The sequence below is a fragment of the Ranitomeya variabilis genome, chromosome 7, assembly GCF_051348905.1.
Source record: "Ranitomeya variabilis isolate aRanVar5 chromosome 7, aRanVar5.hap1, whole genome shotgun sequence".
Taxonomy (NCBI): domain Eukaryota; kingdom Metazoa; phylum Chordata; class Amphibia; order Anura; family Dendrobatidae; genus Ranitomeya; species Ranitomeya variabilis.
This window is the reverse complement of record NC_135238.1, coordinates 209,263,197-209,277,164: the sequence shown is the minus strand read 5'-3', so window position 1 is coordinate 209,277,164 and position 13,968 is coordinate 209,263,197. Positions and strand designations below refer to the sequence as shown.

At 47.2% G+C, this 13,968-nt stretch overlaps 1 protein-coding gene and 1 long non-coding RNA gene across 2 annotated transcripts in view; one reads left to right on the top strand and one right to left on the bottom strand.

Annotated features, from left to right (window-relative positions):
• The window catches only part of TTC21B (tetratricopeptide repeat domain 21B), a 96,373-nt gene that overhangs the window by 55,517 nt on the left and 26,888 nt on the right, over positions 1-13,968 (bottom strand). Inside the window, exon 7 of the mRNA XM_077272802.1 lies at positions 6,227-6,311. Coding sequence (XP_077128917.1) covers positions 6,227-6,311 — 85 coding nt within the window. The remainder of the gene's footprint in view (positions 1-6,226; positions 6,312-13,968) is intronic.
• Positions 2,058-3,263, top strand: LOC143784501 (uncharacterized). The gene is made up of 4 exons (XR_013217800.1): positions 2,058-2,182; positions 2,322-2,393; positions 2,969-3,040; positions 3,147-3,263. It is a non-coding gene; the product is annotated as an uncharacterized LOC143784501 (long non-coding RNA).

Below are 13,968 nucleotides of genomic sequence, written 5' to 3'. Positions count from 1 at the left end.
AACTGCCGCATGATGTCACGATCCAAACATTCTATTTCTATGGCAACCGAACATTCCGCCAGTAACAGTTTTACTGATACAGTGAAAACGCGACATTTCATATCCACTTTCTGTGAAATCGAGATCGTTATCCGCAAAAATGACCGAAAGAAGATCTACCAGACCGAAAAAAGAGGCCAGCTATAAGCAATACGTAGCTAGAAAAGCACGCAAGAGAAAAATTAAGACCTAAATAATTGTACAATAAAATTTCTTTAAAAGGAACTGGGTCCTTAGATTCAGTGACTTGATAACGTATTCATGCCCTGTGAACTTTTCCACAGTTTTCACACGTCACACCCACAAACTTAAATGTTTTATATTTGGATTTTCTGTGATTTACCAACACAAAGTAGCAGGAAACCTTTGGGTATGACTCTACCAGCTTTCATATCTGGAGGCTGACATTTTTGTCCACTCTTCTGTGCAAACTCGTTCTAGCTCAGCGAGATTGGAAGGAGAGCAAATGTGAACCGCAGTTTTCTAGACTTGTTACAGATTCTCAGTGGGATTTCGGTCTGGACTGTGACTGGGATATTCACACACATGAATATGCTTTAATCTAAACTATTCCAATATAGCTCTGGCAGTATGTTAAGGGAAGTATCTAACTGGTTTTCCTCCAGAATTGCCTTGTACTTTGCTCCATTATTCTTTCCATTAACTTTGACCACCTTTCCAGTCTGAAGAAAAGCATCCCCACAGCATGATGCAGACGCCACCATGTTTGACGGTGTACTTGGTGTTTTCAGGGTGATGTGCAGTATTAGTTTTCCTCCACACACAACGATCTTAATTTAGCCCAAATAGTTCTATTCTGGTCTCATGTGACCAGAGCACCTTCTTCCACACACTAGCAATGTCACCTACATGGCTATTTGCAATCTGCAAACGGGACTTCTTATGGTTTGCTATAAAAAATGGCTTTTAGCTTGCCACTCTTCCATAAAGGCCAGATTTGTGGACAATATGAATAACCATTGTCCTGTGCTGAGCTGTGGATTTCTGCACCTCCCCCCGAGTGACCACAGGCCTTTTGGCTGTTTAATTAGTGCTATCCTTGATTAGGATGTCACTTTAGAAAGATGGTCATGTCTTGGTAGGCTTACAGATGAGTCACACTCCTTCCATTTTTTGGTAATGGAGTGAACAGTGCTCTGTAAGGCTACATTCACATTTGCGTTGTGCGGCGCAGCGTCGGCGACGCAATGCACAACGCAGCGTTTTGTGACGCATGCGCTCATTTTTTGCATGATTTTTGGCGCAGAAAAAACTGCATCATGCAGCGTCCTCTGCGCCCTCACAGTTGCGCCAAAATGACGCATGCGTCACAAAATGCAAGACAACGCATGTCCGACGCTGCGCCGCACAACGCTAATGTGAACTTATCCTAAGATGTTTTTAGGTTGGGTTATATTTTTTAAGCTTGGGTGTAAAGTGAAATGTGCAGAAGTACAAGGGGTATGAATATTTTTCAAGAGCACTGTAAATGCTGCCCTGGCTAAAAGCAACATGAATGAGACCTTGACTGCAAAACTGCAGCCAGGTATGTTTCTTCTGAAATGCTCCGGAGGTTTTTCCTTGCACCAATCTATTTGATTGACAGGTCTCTCAAGTGTGAAAATAAGAAGCAATTTGTCAGTAACCTGGAAAGAGACCGCGATGGTAACCGGACGGCGGCAGGGAGACCGATGGCTCTTTAAGCTATGTTTACTCTGAAACACCAGAGCATTCTTAGAGAAAAACATACCTGGCTGCAATCGTACAGCCGGGCTCTGAATTCATTCTGCCCACGTACTGCATAGATGAGTGACAGGTTCCCTTTATTATAGGAATAAGGGCAGCCCGACAAGTGCTGGAATAACAGATGTTTGCTGATATTATTACCAATCGTTTCAGTAAAATAGATATAAATTACTGATAAGGGGAGAAAACCTTCTGAAAAAAGTCCAAAGTAAAATGTAAAGCACGAAATCGGCATATAATTCTCCTAATATTCCCCATTTTCTCCTCTAATAGCTGCTCGTCGTGCAAAACCGACGTACAAAAAGACAAGAACTTTAAAATTCTTCCGGGAACAAGCCGCCATTCTCCCTGAGATCGGAGATCCCGACACTGAAGTCGACTGCAGACTCTACACAACGTAAGTCGCCATTTGTATAGAACTGTACCTGCTGTGTCAGAGGGGTCACTTACTTTTATGTGCATGTATCAGGGAAACACGGGGTCTTGTCTCTTTATATCTCACAATTCTTAATGCATTTATTGTTTACACTAAATAGAGAGGAGATTGAGGCATCACTCGCGCTTGGGGACATGGCAAGACAAGGAGAGGAAAAAAGAATTCCCAACGAGTGAGTTACAATCCGTGATGGCACCGGCCTCACTCTATAACTTCATATTTCTTGTGCGTTACACAGACTCACTGAGAAAGGGATAAAACTTTATGTATAATCACCAAACATTAAACAGCCCCAATAAATAACCATAATTAGAGCAGTAAAGTACAAGGCCTGATGCCACAATATGTCACTCAGGAGATGACTGATACGTACATAAAGAAAACACATACAAATACCCGACATCGCTAAAGCCTCATAGGTTGTGTATGTCAGAGCAAACTCTCCCCCTTAAAGGTCTCCAGTCTCTACGCGTTTCACCGTCCTACTAGCAGACGACTCATCAGGAGACATCAATTTACACAGATCTATTATAATACTTAAGATCATGGAATTCTTATAGTATTAGAGGCAATCAAAACAATACCCTGAAAAGCTAGGATAGAGGATAAAAAACTCTGATGGAAGCGCTTCATCAAAGATAAGGCCACTCCCATTCACTGACATCAGACCCATGATTGAATATGATTAGTTATGCCTGAGCCAAATGTGCGCCTAACCCTAATGTATTCATTGTCTAATCTAAACAGAGAAGAGATTGATGCCGCGGTCGCACTGATGGATCTGTCCAGGAATTGGGAGGAGCGCAGAGCAGCCGAGCAGTGAGTTACAGTGATGGCGCCGGCCTCGCACTATAACCTCATGTCAAGACCTTATTTCTTGTCCGTTACACATGTAGAACATCAGGATCTTTTATTAATTTTTCAGGGCAGAAAAGCTCAAAAAGAAGAAAAACCCAAGAAAAAGAACTGCTAAGACCAGCAAGAACCCTCCCCCAAAAAAATCAAAAGAAGAATAGTGACCACCAGTCACCACCAAAATTTAGATCCATTCTATTTATTTTATTTATAGGTCGAGTTTATCATACATAGTTTAATATTTTTAGGTTAAGTTAATGTTTTAGCATTTATTTTTATAGCTATAATTATTTTAATATTTTTTAATCTATTTACATTTTTATACATTTGTTATTTACTATAAATAAGAGAGCTAAAATTTTATATATCCAACTGCCATTAGCATCTATGGCAAATTTCCACCAATCAGCACCATCCATGACAAATTTCAAATACAACTAATTGCTACCTGCCTGCGCTTAATAGACTAAACTACACCAGCTTGTACCACCTACGCCAACTACACCAGCCTGTAACATCAACGCCTATCTTCCGCCAGCCTGTAACATCAACGCCTATCTTCCGCCAGCCTATAACATCAATGACTATCTTCTGCCAGCCTATAACATCAGCGCCTATCTTCCGCCAGCCTATAACATCAATGCCTATCTTCCGCCAGCCTGTAACATCAACGCCTATCTTCCGCCAGCCTATAACATCAATGCCTATCTTCCGCCAGCCTATAACATCAGCGCCTATCTTCCGCCAGCCTATAACATCAATGCCTATCTTCCGCCAGCCTGTAACATCAACGCCTATCTTCCGCCAGCCTATAACATCAATGCCTATCTTCCGCCAGCCTATAACATCAGCGCCTATCTTCCGCCAGCCTATAACATCAATGCCTATCTTCCGCCAGCCTATAACATCAGCGCCTATCTTCCGCCAGCCTATAACATCAATGCCTATCTTCCGCCAGCCTGTAACATCAATGACAAATTACATATTTTATATTTTGGACATAGTGTAAATACTGTAAATAGATTTTTTTTATATATTTTGTACAGTTTAAATATTGTAAATTATATATTTTTATATTTTGTACATAGTGTAAATATTGTAAATAATAGATATATTTTTATATTTTGTACAGTGTAAATATTGTAAATAATAGATATTTTTATATTTTGTACATAGTGTAAATATTGTAAATAATAGATATATATATATTTATATTTTGTATATAGTGTAAATATTGTAAATACTGTAAATAATATATATATATTTTTATATTTTGTATATATTGTATATATTGTAAATAATAGATATATATTTTTATATTTTGTATATAGTGTAAATATTGTAAATACTGTAAATAATATATATATATTTTTATATTTTGTATATATTGTAAATAAGAGATATATATTTTTATACCAAAGCTCTGGTTGTGGTTTGTGTTTTTTATTCCTCTACTAATATTCTCTGCCCTAAGAGATGTTGATCCTTTACCTACTTAAAACCTATTCCCATTGATAACACGACGGCTGACGTGTTCGGCTACTAATGTGGTGAGCAGCAATGCTCTGTGCGATGTGTGCAGCGCTCCCCCTACAGCGGTAACAGAGGGGTCTTCCTCAGTGGTCTTAGTAATGAATAATGAATTGGAAAGAAGATTGCGATAGCACTCACCAAGCTTTGTGTGGTTCAGTCCTTTTATTGAAGACAATTTTCACAACAGCATGTTCACAGCTCGGGGGAGTGCAGATGGAGGGGAGGTGAGCAGGGATCGACGACGGCCGTTTTGCGCTATTACAGCGCTTCTACGGGTCCGTAGACCCGTAGAAGCGCTGTAATAGCGCAAAACGGCCGTCGTCGATCCCTGCTCACCTCCCCTCCATCTGCACTCCCCCGAGCTGTGAACATGCTGTTGTGAAAATTGTCTTCAATAAAAGGACTGAACCACACAAAGCTTGGTGAGTGCTATCGCAATCTTCTTTCCAATTCATGATTGGTGTAACTTTTTTCATGCGAGCACCTCCATTGCTGAAGTCAGGCTTTGTTTTACACCGCTTTTGGACTGTTTGTCATTCGCTCTAGGTTGAGAGGCTGTGCAGCACCACTGTTTTTTCTTTTTTTCTATATTAGTAATGAATAATCCGGCCGATCCCTACTGATGCTGATCCCTAATGGTACGTCCCTGTGAGCTGCTCTCTGCACAACATTACCAAAGCTCTAGCTCTCTGCTCCTGCCAGAGTTAGTGTAAGAGAAAGAGATATCAGAGGGTAAGACGGGTCATAGGAGATAACCAGAGGCGACATGGGTTTGGTAGGAAATAACAGGGCAATATGGGGCGATGGGGAGTAACAGGGGGGTACTGAGAGATAACAGATGGGTAAGAGGGAGTCAGTGATGCTGGCGGAGAAAAAAATACAGAACAGAACCAACAGCTGAGGACCACGGACCCGGGCTATGAATAAACTGTGACCCTAAACCCCCACAGCTCAGAACATAAATAGTTTGAAGCTCAAATTTGTTTCAATCAGACTTTAATTGTAAATGTACATTTAAAAAATTATTTCCCTTCAAATTACTATGTATAATAAAAAAAATGGAAATCTTGTAATTTTCACCAACCATGAGGCCTAATATTAGACTAGTCTTTCCTTTCTTATCAGCAGCCACAGAGACATAAGCAGCAATAGACTGACTGACCCTATTGACTAGTATAGGAGAGCTTTCTAAGCATGCTCTGACCTAGGCGAAGGGAGGGGGAGGAGGTGAGCTGTAACAACACCTATTTAAATGGTGGGTTCTGAGTTCTTTATTTTGCACCAACGTGCGACTTGTCATGGTAATCCTGTCTGTGATGATAATGAGACTGCTGTGAAGTGTTACAGAACAGAAAGGATGAGTCTGGTTTCAGGTTTAGAGGCGAATGTGAAAATTGCAAGATTTCTTTTAAACACAGCAATTCCATTAAACTAGATTTTTTTGTTTTGTTTTTTTAAATACAAATGACACAAAATCAGGATTTTCAGTTTTATTGTGGCTCTTGATTATGGCTCTAGCAAAAAAAAAGTTGAATTTAAAGGAAAGAGCCGCCACTATACAGCCGGCCGGTCTGAGCACTGACATGAGAAAAGTTGCGGACTGGTTTCTTCTCTTACCTCATGAACATTTCCTTCTCTGCACAAGTAATTAATCCCCAACATCCTGATGGCTTCCAGGTTATGGCTGTCCTTGTGTAGTAACCTATGGGAGAAAAAAAGGAGATTTTTGTGTACTCACCGTAAAATCTTTTTCTCCGAGTCATCATTGGGGGACACAGGACGAATGGGTGTTATGCTGCTGCCACCAGGAGGACACTAAGTTAAACACACACAAAAGATTAACTCCTCCCCTGCAGTATACACCCACAGGCTGGACAATCCAGAGCCAGTTCGGTAACAAAGCAGTAGGAGTAAGCCAGTTAACAAACAGAAAACATGTCATAGTCAAAACACAGACTGAAAAGAACAATTGAGCCAACTAGGCTAACAGGGAGGGTGCTGTGTCCCCCAATGATGACTCGGAGAAAAAGATTTTACGGTGAGTACACAAAAATCTCCTTTTCTCCTACGTATCATTGGGGGACACAGGACGAATGGGACGTCCCAAAGCAGTCCCTGGGTGGGCCAACAAGAAGTTATAAATGCTGTGCGTGCCTACGAGCTACAGATGAGACACTGCCGCTTGTAGGATTCGCCTACCGACGGACGCGTCTGCCGAGGCCTGAGAGTGCACATGGTAGTGCTTCGTGAATGTATGCAGGCTGGACCATGTAGCAGCCTTGCAGACCTGCGCTGCCGATGCCTGGTGCCGGATGGCCCAGGACGCGCCGACTGACCGGGTAGAATGAGCCTTGATCCCCGGAGGTGCGGCGTGACCCTTGACACGGTAGGACTCTTGGATGGCGGAACGAATCCACTTGGCAATGGAGGCCTTGGAAGCAGGTAGTCCCTTCCGTGGCCCCTGCGGAAGAACGAACAAGGCGTCTGACCTACGGAGAGACGCAGTTCTGGAGACGTAACGTCTAAGACCCCTCACTAAGTCCAGAGTGTGGAGCGCCCTTTCCGTGCGGTGGGAAGGAGCAGGGCACAGTGAGGGAAGGACAATCTCCTCATTAAGATGGAAGGAGGAAACGACCTTCGGAAGAAAAGTCGGACATGTCCGCAGAACCACCTTGTCCTGGTGGAACACGAGGAAAGGAGGTCGGCACGACAGAGCTGCCAGCTCAGAGACACGTCTAATAGACGTGACAGCCACGAGGAAGGCAATCTTCCAAGACAAGAACAGCAAAGACACTTCATGCAAGGGCTCAAAGGGGGGCTCTTGAAGAGCACGGAGAACTAGGTTCAGGTCCCATGGTTCCAAGGGCATCTTGTAAGGCGGAGCCATATGAGAAACACCCTGGATGAAGGTCCTGACCTGCAATCTGTTTGCAATCTTTCTCTGAAAAAGAACCGAGAGAGCAGAAATTTGGCCCTTAAGAGAGCTGAGAGCAAGACCCAAGTCTACGCCTGATTGGAGGAATTCCAAAATGTGAGGGATAGAAAAACGGAGGGGGAAACGTCCCCGCTTCCTGCACCAGGCGAAGTATACCTTCCAGGCGCGGTGGTAGATGCGCATAGAAGAAGGCTTGCGTGCGCGGAGCATGGTAGATATCACCGTCTGGGGCAACCCCTTCTGCCTCAGTACCCAGGACTCAACGGCCACACCGTTAAACACAGGGCCTCTGAGTTCGGGTGGTAAATGGGCCCTTGAGACAGGAGGTCTGCGCGACTCGGCAGCCTCCAAGGTACGTCTGAGACCAGTTGAACCATCTCGGCATACCATGTCCTGCGCGGCCAGTCCGGAGCGATGAGAAGTACTGGGATCCGTTCTGCCTTGATCTTCCTGATCACCTTTGTCAGAAGAGGAATTGGGGGAAAGATGTATGGGAGTCTGAAACCCTGCCATGAGAGGACGAGAGCGTCGGCTCCGAAGGCTGAGGGGTCGTGAGACCTGGCCATGAAGACGGGAACCTGGCAATTGAGGCGAGATGCCATTAGGTCCACGTCCGGGGTCCCCCATCGAGAGCATATCTGGTGAAAGATTGCGGGATGGAGAGACCACTCTCCGGGATCGAGGCTGTGGCGACTGAGAAAGTCCGCTTCCCAGTTTTCCACGCCTGGGATAAAAACTGCTGAGAGTATGGAATGATGTGTCTCGGCCCAGCGGAGAATTAGCGTCACCTCGACCATGGCCGCCTTGCTGCGAGTGCCCCCTTGGCGGTTGATGTAGGCTACCGCAGTGGCGTTGTCGGACTGGACTCTGACCGCACGGCCGGAGAGGAATGGCTGAAAATGATGGAGAGCCAGTCTGATTGCCCGAATCTCTAGGATATTGATGGGCAGCTGGGACTCCTGCGGAGACCAGCGACCCTGAGTCGAGTGACGCTGGAACACTGCACCCCAGCCGAAGAGACTGGCGTCCGTTGTGACAACCAGCCAGTGCACCGGAAGGAAAGACTTCCCCCGAGTCAGGGAGGACCTCTTGGTCCACCACCTGAGGGACTGTCTGATTGGGCGAGAGAGAAGGAGACGGCGGTCGAGCGAGGCGGGATTCCTGTCCCATACTGCCAGAATGGCATGTTGTAAGGGACGGAGGTGAAAAACCGCAAAGGGCACTGCCTCCATTGCCGCCACCATCCTGCCGAGTACCCTCATGGAGAAGCGTAGGGAGTGAGAGCGAGGTTGAGTAAGCTTCCGGACTTCTCTCTGAAGAGTGGATACCTTTTCCGGAGGCAAAAGTACTAGACCCTGAGAGGAGTTTAAGATCATTCCCAGGTAGGATATGGTTTGGGCCGGGACTGGGGAAGATTTTTTTTAAATTGATTTTCCAGCCCAGGCGCAAAAAGGTATTTATAGTGACGTCTACCGCTTCTGAACAGGACCGGAAAGAGGGGCCTTTTATGAGGATGTCGTCCAAGTAGGGCAACACCACTATGCCCCGAGCATGTAGAATGGCCACGGCAGCTGCCATGACCTTGGTGAACACCCGAGGAGCAGTGGCCAGCCCGAAAGGTAGGGCGACAAACTGAAAATGGTGCCCCTGGACCGCGAAGCGGAGGAAGCGCTGATGAGACGGTAGGATGGGAATGTGCAAGTAAGCGTCTTGAACATCTAGAGATGCAAGGAACTCGCCCTCTTCCAGAGAGGCAATTACCGAGCGGAGGGACTCCATACGGAATTGACGTACACGGACGTACTTGTTGAGGAGCTTGAGGTCCAATATTGGACGTACTGAGCCGTCCTTCTTTGGTACAATGAAAAGATTGGAATAGAAACCTTGGTACCTCTCGTTCTGAGGTACCGGGATGATGACCCCGTCTTCCCATAGCGATCTTATGGCCTGAAAATACTGACGGACCCTTGCTCTGGGAGGAGGGGACTGGAAGAAACGAGATGGGGGAAGAGAGACAAACTCTATCTTGTAACCGAAGGACACTAGGTCGCGGACCCATCGGTCGGGAACTACCGAGAGCCACGCGTCCCGAAAGAAGAGTAGGCGGCCGCCAACTCTGTCGGTGTCCTTTGGCGTCTGCCAAGAGTCATTGAGGTGGAGACCTGTTGGGTCTGGGCCCCCTGGACCCCTGTTGTCTGGGTCTGCCTCTCCAAGAGGGAGAAGGTTTGTAAGATGGCTGGGAGGTTCTGTCCTTGCGCTGACCTCTCCCGGCGCCGGGTGGCGCGGAGGGAGAATTGGACCAATTGGAGCCGAAACGGAAATATCGGCCTCGGCCCTGTTGGTTGCGAAAGGGACGAAAGGTCCGTTGCTGGGGAAGGAATTTGCTCTTTCCCCCTGTGGAGTCTGCGATAATTTTATCTAGTTTGTCCCCAAAAAGGCGTTCGCCCTGGTATGGAAGGGACGTGAGAGATTTTTTGGATCCTGAGTCCGCTTTCCAGTCCCTGAGCCAAAGGGATCTGCGGATCGTGACAGCATTGGCCGCTGCCTGTGAGGCACAATTGGCCGCGTCTAAGGATGCGGAAACTACAAAGTCCCCCGCTCTGGCAATCTGAGTGGCCAGGTGTGAAACCTCGGGGGGTAAGTCGGCTTGTAGAGCTGTAGAGGCTAAAGACTCGGCCCAATGGGTCATGGTTTTTGCAACCCATGTGGCGGCAAAAGAAGGGAAGAGAGAAGCCGAGGAAGCTTCAAAAGCCGAGCGAGCCATCTGGTCAATTTGTCTATCAGTGGGATGCTTGATGGACGCGCCCTCGGAGGAGGATAGAACCGCCTTGGTGGCTAGCCGCGACACTGGCGGGTCCACGGAGGGTGACTGAGACCACTCCTTAGCAAGGTCTTGAGCAAACGGATACTTCAATTGCATAGCCTTCTGACCTGAGAAGCGTTTATCCGGACGGACCCTGTGGAGATCGACAATGTCCTTAAATTGAGGATGCGTAGGAAAAAATCTATGAGCCTTTGTGGTTCGCCCGAATGACACGGGATGAACCGCCTTGGACGGGGTTTCCTCCTCTAACTGTAGCGTCTGACTTACCGAGTCTATGAGAGAATCTAGGGTCTCTTGGTCGTGACGATACTCTGGGGAACAGGACACGCTGGATGCGTCGTCCAGAAAGGATTCCCTGCTATGAGCTGGGGATGAGTGACGAGAGACTTCGCTCTCTGAGCCGGAGGGCTGATCACGGACCGGAGATATTACCCTGGACTTCTTTCTAGATGAGAGAGGGCTTCTGGAAACGGTACGACCTCTAGGCCGAGAGGGGTTTTTAGGCCGCGTTACATCATCCGTGGAAGCGCCCTGGGTAAGGGACGGGTCACGGAGGGACTGTATCGTCCTTTCCAAGGATGCCACAGATCGAGCGAGGGAGGACGCCCATGCGGGGGTACTAGGCTCACTACATTCCGGGTCAGAGGCCGGAGTATCCTGTGTCGCAGACATTTCGCAGGCGGAGCACAGCGGGGTAGTGTGACCTCGGGGCAGAGATACCTTGCAGGAGGTGCACACAGCAAAAATAACAGAGTGGGTCTTTCCAGTCCGTTTTTGCCTAGACTGTGACATCTTTGCCATAAAGTGAGCGTACTGGCAGGGGAAGAGACAATCCTACTGAGTGCGTCTCACCAAGTTCTGCGGTGCTTGGCAGAGAGATCCTGAAGTCCTGTGCGCTGTGGTGCTGCAGAGCCGCCAGCGCACTTCCTGGTCCAAGATGGCCGCCGAGATGTGAGAAGGGCGCTTCTCGGGAACGAGAAGCGCCCAGAGAGGGAGAGAGAGAGGGAGGGGGGCGTGTCATGGGCGGGCGGTGGATTCCCTGCTATGCGCGTCGGAACGCTGCCATTGCCACAGAATGTCCGTGGTGGAATCCGGACCAGGGACGGTAAACAGTGCCACCGCCCTAACAGAGCGCCGAATTGCCCGTGCCCCGCGGCTGCAGCGCCGCATTAGAAAGTGGATCCCTGAACGGGCGGTCCCCTGTCAGCTGGTCGGCCCCCGCACTTACCTTGTGCGATGGGGCCGATGCTCCATCCACCTTCACCTTAGTAGGGAGAGGGTGGAGAGCTTCTGCCGCCGTGCAACATCCGCTATGTTCAGTGGTGATGCAGTGGGCGGCTGCACGGACGCCATGGCATTCTGTCCGGCTGTGCCCTGGCTCCAGGAAACTTAGGTGGATGATTAGTCCCCGTGGTCGCCTGACAGGGAGGGAGGGAGATCGGAACGCTAGGGAACCGTCGCCACACTGGAAAGTGAGCCAGGGCTGGCATCCATCGTCGCGGGAAAGGATACAGGAGGAACGCTCCATGTACTTGCCCGTTGTTGGTGCGGGAGAGATCAGAGCTGAAAATTTGCCTGTCGCTCCCTTCCGTTAAAAACAAAAATTGGTGGGGTCCTGAGGACCCAAATGCCTCCTGAGACACTAAGTAAGAACTGGCTCTGGATTGTCCAGCCTGTGGGTGTATACTGCAGGGGAGGAGTTAATCTTTTGTGTGTGTTTAACTTAGTGTCCTCCTGGTGGCAGCAGCATAACACCCATTCGTCCTGTGTCCCCCAATGATACGTAGGAGAAAGAAAAACGTCAGATTTTTAGGAGTTATCTATCTGGGAATAGTATTTATGATTTTTTACTATCCATGTACAGAGTAAGATATATTGGAAGAATTTGCATGTGACCAGATGAAGGCAGTGGAGAACAGTAAACAGATCTGTCAGCAGATTTCGCAATATAAACTGCACACGTTATTTAAGTTTAGCCCTGATAAGGCTGATGTATTTACTTTGAAAGTCAATGTCAGAATGGCTGCTTAGATCCAAACACAAAATCAAGAGTATATGAGTTGAGCCACAAAGAGAGCTCATGAATCCAAGTGTTTTCTGTCTCTGCGTACCCAGCCTCACTGACAGCTGCAGCTTGTACTGAGCAGTGTAAGAATTCGGCGACAACAGGGAGGAGGGACACTGAGGATCTGTCAACAAGGTGGGCAGAGATTGAGTTTAGACTTTCAAAAAGGATTGTATAACTATTAGGACAAAGGTTCTCAAAGTAAGTACACCAGTCTCATCTAGTTTAAGATCTATTGAATAAATGTGTGCAGTTTGAGCTGTTAAAATCCGGTGACCAATCCACTTACATTTTATGATAAAAAAAAAACAAATAATAAGCAATGGCCTGAGAGCCAAATACGTCAGATAATGCTTCACAAAGATCTAGTTTGCTACAACATGCAATTTAGCCGCAGGATGGGTGATAACTTACTGTTCGGTGAGGGTCTGACAACTTGTACCATCACCGATCAGCAGAACAGGGAAGTTTACCCCTAACTAGGCCCTTTTACCCCCTTTATAAAAATGGAGCAGCAGGTCGAACCCAACTGACACAATTTATTATCTATGGGGTTGCCAGAAAAGGAGATTTTTGTTTACTTACCGTAAAATCTTTTTCTCCGAGCCATTCATTGGGGGACACAGACCGTGGGTGTTATGCTGCTTGCCACTAGGAGGACACTAAGTGATACAAAGAAAGTTAGCTCCTCCCCTGCAGTATACACCCTCCTGCTGGCTCTCAGCTAACCAGTTCGGTGCAAAAAGCAGTAGGAGATCAGTAACAACATATTAGCTCACAGCATGTCATATTATATATGAGAGTATAGCATATCGGATTATAAAAACAAGCGTAAGCCAATACTAGGGTGGGAGCTGTGTCCCCCAATGAATGGCTCGGAGAAAAAGATTTTACGGTAAGTAAACAAAAATCTCCTTTTCTCCTACGCCTCATTGGGGGACACAGACCGTGGGACGTACCAAAGCAGTCCCTGGGTGGGGACAACGTCCAATCAGGCTCTGTGTAACTGCTACTTACAAGTGCGCCACCGTGGCCTGCAGAGTCCGCCTGCCCAGAGTCACATCTGTGGAAGTCTGGGAATTATAATGCTTCAAGAATGCATGCGGACTGGACGAATCCGCAAGCTTGCAGGCGTGTCTTGTTGACGCCTGGTGCCTGGAACCCACGATAGACGGGAAGATAGGCTGTCATCTAACACGGAAGGACTCCTGGATGGTGAAATATTACACCAGGCTAAATGGCCGATGGAGACGGTCAAACCCTTCCTGTAAAAGTCAGGAAGCCTTCCTCTTACCGGTAGGAAACCCAAGATACAGTGTCCAACCTTCGGAAGGACGCTGTCCTCAAGACATACCTACTCAGAGCACTTGCTCTGTCCGGAATATGGGAACCTCATTCCATTTTGTGGAGTGGTGCCAAAAGAGATGAGGGAAGAACTATGCCCTCATGACAGTAGTAATACAATACCACCTTGCTAACTAGGGACAGGGAAGGCTTGAGGACAACCTTGCCTTGAAGGAATAAGAGAAAAAAAA